The sequence below is a fragment of the Pimephales promelas genome, chromosome 2 (genome assembly GCF_988280905.1).
Source record: "Pimephales promelas chromosome 2, fPimPro1.hap1.1, whole genome shotgun sequence".
In the NCBI taxonomy this organism is placed as follows: Eukaryota; Metazoa; Chordata; class Actinopteri; order Cypriniformes; family Leuciscidae; genus Pimephales; species Pimephales promelas.
The window spans coordinates 10,471,157-10,484,802 of NC_142770.1; the positions used below are offsets into that span (position 1 = coordinate 10,471,157).

The following is a 13,646-nucleotide window of genomic DNA, read 5'->3' on the forward strand; positions in this document are numbered from 1 at the left end:
ACCTTTTTGGGTGAACTATCCTTTCTTTCAGTGCTTTTGAAATTCTAGAACATTCTCATGAATAATGCGTTTCAGATAGATGCATGATTGTCACCAGTTATTAAAGCTTGCTAAGATAATGGTCGGATGGAAGAGAAATGACCTTGTGTTGGACATCTGGCGTGAAATGCCATAAGTCTTTACAATCTGCTTCGTTCAGGGTCTGTGCAAACAAAAGTCTGCTGGAGTGGAAGGACAGCCGCTACGGCTCTAAAGACATCTTTGGTCTGCGCCCCCTGGCAAAGTGTCGCCAAAACATTTTACACCTGATTAGGCCACCCGGACATATGTTTCTTGAATGATGCCCACATGATGAATGGTTACCACATGGATGGAGAAGGAAGGATGGATAAAAGAGTGGGTGTACACTTACTATAACAAATCAGTGAGACAACGGCCTTGGGAATTGTATTTGGATTTGCTTATACTTTCAGAGAGGTGACAGATTCCTTTACCTCTAACACTTAAGTGTCCATTAAGAGGGCCATCCATAGCGATCAGGGTGACGGCATCTATGTTGTCGTTGTCAACAACTTGTAGGTGCTCCCATGTGATTGGTCTGGATTGGCCTTCCAACAAATCCAAGCCTGTAAGGATAAAGATGTTTAGCCTCATTCTCTCATTTAGAAGATGATTTATTTTAGCTAATGTGCCGGAGTACCCATATTCCACGAGACTCGAGGGGAGTTGGTCTCTGCAGTGCGGATAGAGATGTGCATCAGGATAGGAAGACTCGGCACAAATGAGCCATCGATGGCCTGAAACTCAACCTAGACAAGAAATTCAGTAAAAAGCAAAAATAAATTAATAAATTAAATATAAAAGTTACATTTCGTTTTTTCCTTTCTGAGAACACCGGTTAGAAGTAATATTAAATACGAATTATTTAATTATTTTAAAAGATAAGATGCAAACTAACACAACAACAAAATACATTGTAAATTAAATATTTTCCAGACACTTTAAACATTTTATAATACTTCTACTATACACTGTACATAATATACACTGTATATTAGGGCTGTCAAACGATTAATCGCATCCAAAATAAAAGTTTGTGTTTACATAATATATGTGGGTGCACTGTGTATATTTATTTATTATATATATATATATAAATACACACACACATGCTTGTATATATTTAAGAAATATTTCCATGTATATACTGTATATAGATTTATATATAATTTATATTGTATATAAATATAAATATTTTATATATAAATAATATTTTTTCTTAAATATATACAAGCATGTGTGTGTATTTATATATATATATACAAAAAATGATATAGTGCACCACATATATTATGTAAACACAAACTTTTATTGTGGATGCGATTAATCGCGATTAATCGTTTGACAGCCCTAGCCCTAATATGTATATATTATGAATATGTATTTTATTATATTATTCTAAATATTTTAAATATCTTAAGATTTATAATAATGTTTATGATACTTTCCTCACAGCATAAAGCAGTGTTATTTTAGTATTTATATATTATTACAGTATTCATATTTTGATTTGAGTTAAGTTCAGTGAAAGTTTTAGTATGTGCTTTTTTTATTTTTATTTTAGTACTTCAACTTTATTTTAGTTAGCTACCATGGCAACATTTAAAATTTTTGAGTTTTTCCTCTAATATTTACAGTATATTTTATTTTAATTAATTGGATAGTTTTAATTTATAATAACAACACTGATATAAAGGGGTCTTTATAGAAATAATATATGTGTAAAAAAAACAAAACAATTATAGCTGCCTTTAAATTTTAAGATTAAAGTAGGATTAAATTTGACGGGAAAAAAACTAAATTTGCCTTCCAAACTTTCCTGTACATCAATTAATTGATCATCTCTTACTGACCTCATAGTTCCTCCTGGCTGTGTGACTGCTGTTTGGGGGCTGATAAGCGATTTTCATCTCATTCAGGTCTTGCCACGAAAAGGAGGATACCGTTTTAGTGTGATCGTCCAAATGAGTTATATACCCCTCTGCTGGAGGTTTGGTCACGTTGAAGATGAGCTGGGCCTGCGAGGTCTCGTCATCTTTGGCATCCAAGGCAGCAGTGGTCATGGGGGTGAGGATGAACTGATCCACCTCCAGGATGAACGTAGACATGAAGGCGGCATGGGGGGGTTGGTTCTCCATGGCCCCCTGAATCAACACCGGTATCCAGATACTCTCGGTCTAAGAGAGAGAAGAAGGGAAGGAGAAGATTCAGAGGCCTGTGTTGTGTTTTAATACAAACCTGATTCTGATGTCATTCTACCTCCAACACGGCTCGGGATGTCTGGTCCCTAAACTCCACCCTGACTGGGATGTAATCAATCTCAGGTGATGGAGGACTGTGGTGCTGGTACTTCAGACCTGAAGTGAGGAACTCGGTGCAGTCCGTCTTCAAGAACTCAACTTCCCTTGTGTTGTGGTCACAGGCTTTATTTCCAGGGCATGCAATTCCAGTGTGACGTCCTTGAAAAGTTTGAATAGAGGAGATGAAGTTCTTAGAAATGTACTCTTTGTATTTATTTTTGGTTTAAAAAAAAACAAAAAAAAAAACTTTTAATCCACTTTTAAGAATTTTAAAAGAATGTAAATATAAAAAAAAAATCTCCAAATTTTCACAAAAAAAATAAAAAGTTATTCTTCACAAATAAAAAGGAGTTATTAATTAATCAAAATTACGTTTTAGGGTGTCGCGCCACAGGACATTTTCATAAACATTTTAGTTCATTACTTAAAAAATATTTATTTTTATTTTGAATGGTAAAAAAACAAAAAAAAAACAAAACGCTTGATTTATTAAATGATAAACAGTTTTAATCATTTTCAGTTTTTAGGGAGTCACAACATTTCTGTATACATTTTTACAAAAATGTTTAAAATATATATTTCAAAATATTTTATTTTAAGAAAAATATAATAAATTATTCATTCATAAAAAAAATGTGTTTTTGTTTTTAGGGTGTCAAACCACATGACATTATTTAAATGATATTTAAAACAATTAATTTTTACATTTACATTTTATTCATTTAGCTGACGCTTTTATCCAAAGCGACTTACAATTGCTATGTCAGAGGTCGTACGCCTCTGGTCTTGCTCAGGGACACATTGGTGTCTCACAGCGTCTTCAAACCCGGGTCTCTCACACCAAAGGCGTGTGTCTTATCCACTGCGCCATCACCACCCCAATTTTTAATTCATAAAAAGTATGTGATACCTTTTCTTGGTCCAGCCTCAGTGGCTATCATTGTTTCAGGATCTTCAACGACCAGTTGACCAAGCACTGGGACGTTGATCTCAGAGCTGAGAAGACGTACGGTGCAGATCACGTCAGGCTGGGTTTTAAAGGAAAGGACACTGCCATTGATGGCATTGGAAAGGCCGTAGAACTCGGGAACCACCAAAGGAACATTTCCAAGCTCTGTGAGGCTCCTCTGAGGTTCCAGCACATGTATCTGTAGTAGCACAGTCTCAACAAAAGTCTGGGTTTCTGTAAACCTGAACACAGACATGGTATGGAGATTACATTAGGCCTTGGAAATATTTTTAGCAGCTCTCAAAAGCCCTTATTGAAGTAACAGCCGTGACATGTTGATGTTGGACGAGGATAATGACCACACAATGTTTCACCTGTAGACTCTCAGCATGACAGCGTCCTCCTCAAGAAGAGGACTGCCATTGTGGACGTACTTCACCTCGTCAGGTAAGAACTGGCAGTCAAAAACCTGGAAAACGATACAATTATTTTCCTGTTTTATATTTAATAGCTCAATGTATCTGTATTTTCTACGTTACCTGAGGAGTCAGCTTCCCCACTCTTTGCGTCACAGGCTCGGTAAGCACCACTTCTACCTTACAGGCCTCAGATATCCCATTTGTGTGGAACTGAAGTTCACCAGCCGTGACAAACACAGACTGGCCTCTGGCTACCCGAAGACCTGCGTTTAAACGAACCAGACTCGAAGCTTGGACATGTGACCACAGATGACTCAAGGTGAGCAATGTCGAGTATAATTTGAACACCCCCATTGTTTTTTGGTCAGTTGCTTGATATCCAAGATTATCTTCTTCAGATCAGCTGTCTTGCTCTCATTTCCACAGTATGCTGCATGAAATTAAAGAATGAGGAAAATAAAGCAACAAATAAGCATTAAATAGAACAATTCATACATTCATTCATATTTCAGAACAATGATAGACTACAATAAGTGGACTAATTATTAACCCTAAACCCGTATTCTGGACAAATGTGGGCAAAATAGTTTTGATTTATTTTTTAAAAATACTTCCATTAATCTGAGCGATCTAAGTTTTCCTCCTGAACACACACAAATTTTTTTTACTCAATTCTACAAATGTTAAGTGGGTGAAAAAAACTCCTTAATCTTGTATTTGGGTCAAAAATGGACACCCATAGAAATGAATGGGAAAAACTAATTTAGAGCATTCTAAAATAAGCCAAAATAAGACACCAGGTGACAGTCACTTCGTCTTTAGGTTTTAGCTCTAAGAACTTATTGGAATGATATTTTAATGTAGTTTTAAAAAAAACATAAAAATAAGCATAATTTACATAATATAATATGGTACTTTTTGAAGTAAACAAATTCAAAAATACCCCCAAAATAAAAAAAATATCCATAAATGGATAGACAACTTTATCGAAGACAGTGATATAACACTTATAATAAATAAAAATTAGGATCACACACCTGAGTCCTCTGTGCCCACATTTGTCCACAATTACAGGATTAAGGGCTATAAAGTAAATATGGTTTGAGGGCTATACTTTTGTTTAATGCCTGGTTCAGATTACACAATTTTTTTTGCCTGTTACGATAGTCACTGTGTCAGATTACGCGATTTTGACTCCTAAAATCTTGTTGTGTCGTGGACAAGACACATGTCAGACTACACGTTACTTCCTGACCAGTCATCGCATGCCGTGTTTAACGGCGCGCTTGATGTCATTGAGAAGGCGAAACTCGTAGCGAGTGAGTTCCTGGATTGCTCGGCATTGCCTTTTCAGCGTGAGAAATACACGGTGTGGCGTGTGAGTGTGTGAACTGGTTGAATTGCGTGAGACTTGAGAACCCTACTCGAAGAGGACAGTATGGGCTGTCAATCCTCCAAAGAGAACTTGATGTAAAATATTGTTTTCTTATATATTTTTACTTCTAGTTTTAACGTTAGCACCATCGCCTCTCTTTCGTTTCGCCATTTTTGAAAGTTGTGTACGGAAAACTTGTGCTCCTATTAGTCAACCTCATACATGTGACGGAACCGTCGTGGACCACCGTTAAAAAAATTAAACATGCTAGTCTTTTTGTTGTGATGTCGTGAAGCATTGCAGACGCGACGTAGGTTGTCGCCCACTATGACACACTATACGAGATGATACGATCGAATCTTGCGTCCCGACGCCCGTTGTCGTTTACGAATCCCCACGACACCCTACGTCAAACGGATCGTTCCAAATCTGAACCAGGCATAAGAGAAGCCTGGTTTAGGGAGAGGGACATTTTCATTCTATAAACTATAAAGCATTTGACTGGACAAATATGTGGACACGCCCACGAGTACAAGATGAGTCATCAGTATTTTTAATCTTAGAAGAGAAAAACTATGCATATTACAAAAAATGACTTAATTGATTTTGAGTTTTTCATTTTTATTTTTTTAAATAGGTATAACATATATATAAAACATAAAATAAATAAAATACTCATTAACAATAGGATTTTAGCAGTGTAGGAGTACACTAGCATTAGGTAACTTAAAGGAGCTGTTATTGCTAACTAAAACTTAAATTTAACTAGAAAAATATTAGATGTAAAACGTAAACTTGACAACTCACTGAAATAAAAAACTACTGAACTTAATAAAGCTAAATGGAAAGAGAAATTAAAGATTTAAATAAAAAACTAATAAAAATGACAAAAGAACAGTCAAATTACCAAAAAAATTCAAAATATGAATGAACACTAGTATATACTAAAATAACACTGGCTCTCAAAGCTAACATACATCTAAAAGCCTCAAAATCTAAAAGTTTTAGAACTAAAACTGTGGCAACAAAAGGGTTAATCAGTCTCACGCTGCCTCAGGAATCAAGCATCAAAGACGCATCTGAACTACACTAATGTTGTTGTTTTCTATGCAGCCAGGTGCTATCAGACACAAGCTTTGACACAAGCTCAAAGTTTTAGCCACATCGAACATTTCATTGCTCAATAAAAACATAAATGGGCAAAAAAAAAAACAGAACCCATCACCATGTGTTGTTAACAATCTTACCTCATGGTGCAAACATGCTCTCTAAAATGGTTTGTAAATGTTTTGACTTCACTTCGAGCATTAATAATTCATCTAGATGCGTTAAATATGCTTGTTTAAACATGACTCATGCACACAGATGCTAACGTGTTCAGACAAATAATCAACAGCCTGAACCTCTTTCTGAGAAGACAATAAAAGGCTTTAAGAGAAAGTTGGTAACTCATAAAAAGCAAAACCGATAAACCTGCGAGAAAGTGAGATTTGTCAGTCCTATTTCGCTATGTTTTAACTGTCTAAAACACAGAACCGAAGATGGAGAGAGACAATACAGAAGCATTCTTAACATACCTACAGCTGAATCCACAGTTGGCCTGCAGTTCCTTCAATGTGTGTAGACTAACAGAAGAGTTCAGCCCTCTTCAAACAGCAGAGGTTTACCCCCTAAAGACCACAAAGAACCATTACCAAAACACAAACAGACCCTGAAAGAAAGAGAAGGAGCCGGAGAGAAGAACAAAAGATGCAAGAATCATGACTGTTTGCCTTTGCTTCTCACGTCCTACCTTGAAGCAAAGCAACAGGAATCGGCGGAGCGAAGGAAGACTTGAAAAAGGGGAGGAAAAGTTCAATCTCCTCACACAGGAAACATGCAGACCAGTTCCAAAGGTTTCTACTTCTCACAAACCCAGATGTTCTGATTTCCCTGAAGATGGAAAGACCCTCCTGCTCTCAAAAAGAGTAAGGTTAGATGAAAAGAGAGTGAAATTAGTAACAGCTTCTAGTAAGTTTTCAATTTATCGAATGTCTGAAAAGCAACCCTGTTCGCTTTGATGTTTTACGGCCCCGCAGCCTTCATTAAAGCGAATGGAAGTAGTGTTTTGTTGGCTGAGGGAACAGAAGTAACCTCAACACAAACTGTAGCACGTCCGACTCACATGATTCACAAACACTACCCGCGTACACCTTCCTCTTGCCCCAGGCTGACCTGCGGGACAAAGGCATGCCTCTTCCCTGCTGTGCAACTCCGTTCAGGCCAGACTGATAAATGTGGGCCGGTCACTCTCGTCTACCCCCCGTCGCGTCTGCATAGGGGTGAGAAACTCTGTTGCCATGCCTCTCGCTTTTAGGAAGTCATCGCCGGTTACGTAAAAAAAACAAAAACTGGAGTTTTAGTTTTAGCAACGAACAAAAATGTGAACAAATAAATCAAATTAAATGCGTAATATTTATAATGATCAGTGTTGTGGGTAACACTTTACAATTAATGTGAGTTGTGTAATTACACTGTAAAAGTTGGTTTAACTTAAAAAATGAAGTAACCTGCACTGTAAAAAATTAGTAATCACAACATTTTATTCTTTTGTCAAATCAACTTAAATAATTAATTTAGTTCAGATAACATATAATTTTGGGTTTCTGGTGATTAAATCATTGTCCTTCATTGTATTAACTCACTTTTTCCATTTCAATGAACTTAAAATTTTAAGGCAACCGGGTTACTTACTTTTTTTAAAGTTAAACCAACAATATTGCCTTAAAATTTTAAGTTCGTTGAAATGGAAAAATTGAGTTAATACAATGAAGGATATTGATTTAATCACCAGAAACTCAAAATATTATGTTTTATCTGAACTACATCAATTATTTAAGTTGATTTGACAAAAGAAAAATGTTGTGAAAAAGAAAAAAAAAACAAAACTGGAGTTTTAGTTTTAGCAACGAACAAAAATGTGAACAAATAAATAAAATGCGTAATATTTATAATGATCAGTGTTGTGGGTAACACTTTACAAGTAATGCGAGTTACGTTATTACACTGTAAAAAAATATTTCCATGATTTGTAATCACAACATTTTTTTTTTTTCAGATAACATAATATTTTGAGTTTCTGGTGATTAAATCAATCTCCTTCATTGTATTAACTCAATTTTTCCATTTCAATGAACTTAAAATTTGAAGGCAACCAGGTTACCTCATTTTTTAAGTTAAACCAACAATATTTTTACAGTGTAAATTACTTTTACAAGAAACTAATAGAGTAATAGATTACTTTTAAATTTACAATAAAATATCGGCGTTACCATTTCAAATTAATAACGGAAGTTACTTTGTTTTCTCGTTTTTTTTTTTTTGACTGACAGCTCTCTTGTCTCCATGTTGAGAGAAATGGGAAAATGGGAGTAAGAGGCTTTGTGTGTGATGCTTATTGTAGTTCTAGACTAATGTGAATATGCTTTTACTCATCTCACTTGCAAAAAGATGGATTCAGGATTCCTCTGAAGGAATTCAACCACACTGTAAAAAATATTTTCATGAACATTTTTTCTTTTGTCAAATTAACTTAAATCATTGATGTAGTTCAGATAACATAATATTTTGAGTTTCTGGTGATTAAATCAATGTCCTTCGTTGTATTAACTCAATTTTTCCATTTCAGTGAACTTAAAATTATAAGGCAAACAGGTTACTTAATTTTTTAAGTTAAACCAACAATATTTTTTGCAAACTTAATACACAAACCTGTTAAATTACACAAATATATACTTTATGCATTTAATATCACTTTATTAAGCAATATCTTTGCTGCTAACTTTGATTATTTAATTTAACCATATAGCAATAAGCAAAAACGACTTAAAGGTATAGCGGAGGATTTTCTTTTTCCGGGTGGGTAGTCTATACTATTGGTCGATCGAAGTATCAATCATTCTGGTGATATGTTTACGTAAGGCCGTCGTACGTGCTCGTCCATGTAGTTTTCACTTTCAGGTGTATTATGTCGGAGTTGCGGTTTCAGCCATTCCTTTGAAAATGGCTGAGGGTCGAAAGAGAAAAAAAAAAATGTATACGAAGTGTATGATAAGAAGAGAAAGGCCGCAGAATATAGAAACAAGACCAAAGTGATTTTGGGTGAATATCACACGCTGGCGTGCGCTAAAAGCACAGGTTGGGCTTCTCACTGATGCCGCAGTCGCGAAGATTCTACTAGACAGGTAAAGTTTGTCACGCTATTTGGAGAAATCCATTTAAAATCACTAGTAAAAGTTAATGCAAGCTACTTAGCAATGCTAGCCCTGGCACAAGTCATGCACCGCATAGACACGGTAAACATCTCAATTTGTAGCCTTTTGACCAAAATGGTAAATGGTATCACGCTGAAATATTCTAAAACCTTGCGTGTTCATGTGTTCATATTCTAAAACCTTGTGTGTTAATTATTACACAAATGCAACAAGCTACTTCTCCATACGCAACTATGTATAAAAATAACTTATTAATACCTACGTATTAACAATGAGACATATTAGGTTAAGGACCAACGTAATAGCACTACTTATATGTTGCTATGTAACGTAATTGAGATTTGCAAAATAGTTTCCTCAGAACGTATTTCGTGTGATACAGGGTTGGACATATCATGTCTTGAGTCATCGGTCACTCAATCGATCAGTATAATAAGTAAATAAAACACGGAAGGGCATTTGACATGTTGTCTTTTTTATGAATATTTTTGAGTTAGTTTACAATTTGCAACATAATTGTGCAAGGCGTAATAGTAGGCGTTCCCTCTCGGGAGTGTTGTGTTTGTGCATGTGCATTTTATTTATTTTTTTTTAAAATTGGAGAGGGCGGGTCTTCTCTAAAATTCGGAAAGATCCTCCGCTATACCTTTAAGATAAAAAATCTTAGTGACTGAACTTTTAAAAGATAGTGTAAATATGGAAATAATTCTAGAATAAAAGTTAAATATTTGTAAAAATGTCCAGAAATTCAAGATTTTCTGGAATCACTGGATTCTAAAAAATCTACACTCTAAAAAATGGGTTGTTTTAACCCAATTTGGGGTAAAATATGGACAAACCCAGACATTGGGTTACATTTTTAAATGACATTTTTAACCCAATGGCTGGGTTTGTCCATTTTTTTTTTTTTTTAAAACAACCCAGCATTTTTTAGAGTGTATGTATAACCGTTTAAATAAACTTTGCTGGTTGGGTAGGCTACAACTCAATTATTTCGATTTTACTCAAAGACTAAGACCAAGACAAGTCAAAACAAGCAGGAAGTGGTAAATAACTAAAGCTGTCCAGATATCTCCTTCACTAAGATCCGTTCCTACTTTTCCTGTTTTCTTTAGATGCTCAAGAGATCCAGCAGCGACTGCAGGAGAGCTAACATTCTCATTCACACAGTATCAAACTTCTCCAGAGAGCTGAAGTACTATAACACATGCTGCAATGAAAATACAACTTGTCCTGCCCTAGTTTGAGCTCTGGATTTCCTGCACACTTGCTGGATCCCTTTGAGTAGACCTAATTTTCGCTCTTTTTGGTGTTTTTTGGCTGGAAAAACTAGTAAATATCCTTTGAGGCTTTTAAAATGAAAATTACAAATAAAATATGGCGATTTTCAATCTCTAACTCCCTCCCTCTCTCGGACTCAGTGAGCGGTTTAGGAACAGATCTGAGGCCGCACGCAGACAGAGCTGATGGCGCTGACACGTCGGTTCTAATTAATCTAAAGCTGCATCCAATCAAGAATGTGTTGAGGCATGTTTAACGAGACCATGACACAAAAACAGAGTCGCTTGTTTCCAGCTGCTGGCTCAAACTAGCCTCTGTCTTTTTGCTCTGAGACTTTCAAGGTGTTTCATGGTCTTATGTTGAGTTTTACAAAGTTCAAGTGATAACTGCTGCTCTTTTATACTGCAATGGCCTTTATATGTCCAATTGAAATCTGTGTTGTTAATATTAACTAAAACTAAGATTCTAACACTTTAGTTTAGGGTCCAATTCTCCCTATTAACTAGCTGCTTATAGCATGCCATATTAGCATTGGCAGTTTACATATTAATGCATAATTCTGCATGACCATTTTCTATACGTTTTACTCAATACGTAACCTTAACAACTACCTTTTTAACGATTAATAAGCAGTAATTAAGAGTTTATTAAGGCAAAAGTTGTAGTTAATAGTGATATTTGAACCCTAATCTAAAGTGTGACCAATAAATTATGAAACATCATTTTGGGTAATTGAAATAAAGCTGAAATAAATTAAAATATAACAAAAGAAAAAAAAAAAAAAAAGCACATAAAATTACTATATCTAAAATTAAAATAAAAGGGGCAGCTAAATTATAATATGATTAAATAGTATAATAATTCCAAATTTAGTCTGTTCTGCAGACCTTTTTCTACATTAATAGCTTAGACTTTGAACATTAGAAATGTGGCCTTGGCAACTAACTAAAACAAATGAGTTTAAGTTGAAGTAACTGAAATGGAAATAAATGAAACATATAGAAATAAAAACAAATAAAAATGACAAAAAGGAATTAAAAAATATATATAAAAAATAAAAGCTGTATAATACTACTGTATACAATTATATTTTAAAATTATAAAATAAAAAAATTGTGACTGATGCATTTCAAACCTGCTAAATATTGTATGAGGATATTAAATGTGAACCCAGTTATACTGTATAGTGGACTCTATAGTTAGTATTAACATTGGAACTAAAAACAAGCTTTGAATAGCCTATGTATTATGTATTAACCCCTTAAAAAACGGCCTTACTTTCTACAGTGTTTATTGCAACGTAAAAAACAGCGTCTTTCTTTTACACTCTCATAACACTGTCACAAAGTTGAGAGGATAACAGCAACTTGTATACGCTTTAGTTTTGATGCCATTTGAAGTGTCCACTCACTCCTGATATGTTCTGACTGCTACCCTTTCGCAGTAGCGGCACTGGCCGAGTGCCCACCTTGGCCTTGGGCATCTGTCATATTTGGGCCTTGACTTTTTGTCAGGAACCAAGTTAATGTAGCTTCTTGACCGTTGATTCGGGAAAGACAAGCCCAGCGAGCTGCAAAAAAACCCAAAAAAACATTTGCTTAGCATGCACAGGAAAGTTTACAGGCGAATGGTTAATTGTATTTATGAAAATCTACATGAATATCTTGTTACATCACATATATGGGACGGCATTCCATACTAGAATAGTAATGTGCAATGATTATTGTGTTTAAAGGGAGGTTTAATCAATAAAGTACCACGTAACTTGACAGTGTGAAGTTGGCATCGCAGAAAGAACTTTTTTAATTAACAGGTTATACTTACAATATCACTGGAGACTGGGGGATGTGGATGTTGATTTAACGCCTCACGCTCACAGGATCAAGTAAGGTGATATTCCTTATACGTTCATCTAATCAACAGTGGTACGATTGGTGATGCTGGCATGGTATCTGACCCTAAAGCCCAATGGCAGCCATTTCAATGCACTAGCTTTGCCAGCTGTGAACAAAGTCTTGCCAGAGTCTTGCCTTGCCTATGTGTTTTTCTTCACTTCCTTACAGATCTTATCAGAGATATTTCTCGTTGGAGCTAGATGTGATAAATTGAGCATATTTAGCATACTAGTGCTAGACAAATGTTTTAATAATAGAACTAACAAAAAACAAAGAAATGGAAATCTTTTCCAAATGTCTTTACTGTCACTTTTAAACAGTTTAATGCATACAAGTAATCACTTATTTAAAAAAAAAAAGAGAGAAAAAGGGATTGACCTCAAGCTTTTGAACGGTTGGGTGTCATGGATATATTATATTAGAAATTGCACAGGTGCTTCTAATAATCCTTTAGGTGAGTCACCTAAAGGATTATTAGGAACACCTGTTCAATTTCTCATTAATGCAATTAGCTAATCAACCAATCACATGGCAGTTGCTTCAATGCATTTAGGGGTGTGGTCCTGGTCAAGACAATCTCCTGAACTCCAAACTGAATGTCAGAATGGGAAAGAAAGGTGATTTAAGCAATTTTGAGCGTGGCATGGTTGTTGGTGCCAGACGGGCCGGTCGGAGTATTTTTACAATCTGCTCACTTACTGGGATTTTCACAAACAACCATTTCTAGGGTTTACAAAGAATGGTGTGAAAAGAGAAAAACATCCAGTATGCAGCAGTCCTGTGGGCGAAAATGCCTTGTTGATGCTAGAGGTCAGAGGAGAATGGGCCGACTGATTCAAGCTGATAGAAGAGCAACTTTGACTGAAATAACCACTCGTTACAACCGAGGTATGCAGCAAAGCATTTGTGAAGCCACAACACGCACAACCTTGAGGCGGATGGGCTACAAGAGCAGAAGACCTCATCCCACGACTCCACTACAAATAGGAAAAGAGGCTACAATTGGCAAGAGCTCACCAAAATTGGACAGTTGAAGACTGGAAAAAAGTTGCCTGGTCTGATGAGTCTCGATTTCCTTTGAGACATTCAGATGGTAGAGTCAGAATTTGGCGTA

General features: G+C 35.6%; 1 protein-coding gene across 2 annotated transcripts in view; it reads right to left on the reverse strand.

Annotated features, from left to right (window-relative positions):
- Positions 1-7,371, reverse strand: part of frem1b (Fras1 related extracellular matrix 1b) — a 30,463-nt gene extending 23,092 nt beyond the window's left edge. Inside the window, exons 1-9 of one of the 2 annotated variants that reach the window (XM_039682957.2) lie at positions 6,896-7,371; positions 6,681-6,773; positions 3,849-4,158; positions 3,684-3,778; positions 3,271-3,551; positions 2,320-2,519; positions 1,914-2,237; positions 701-809; positions 495-626 (exon numbers count right to left, since the gene is read on the reverse strand). In XM_039682957.2, the coding sequence (XP_039538891.2) occupies positions 495-626; positions 701-809; positions 1,914-2,237; positions 2,320-2,519; positions 3,271-3,551; positions 3,684-3,778; positions 3,849-4,082 (1,375 nt within the window). In that variant the 5' untranslated portion in view covers positions 4,083-4,158; positions 6,681-6,773; positions 6,896-7,371. The remainder of the gene's footprint in view (positions 1-494; positions 627-700; positions 810-1,913; positions 2,238-2,319; positions 2,520-3,270; positions 3,552-3,683; positions 3,779-3,848; positions 4,159-6,680; positions 6,774-6,895) is intronic. The other variant, XM_039682955.2, reaches the window with a different exon arrangement.
- Positions 7,372-13,646: the final 6,275 nt, after the last annotated feature.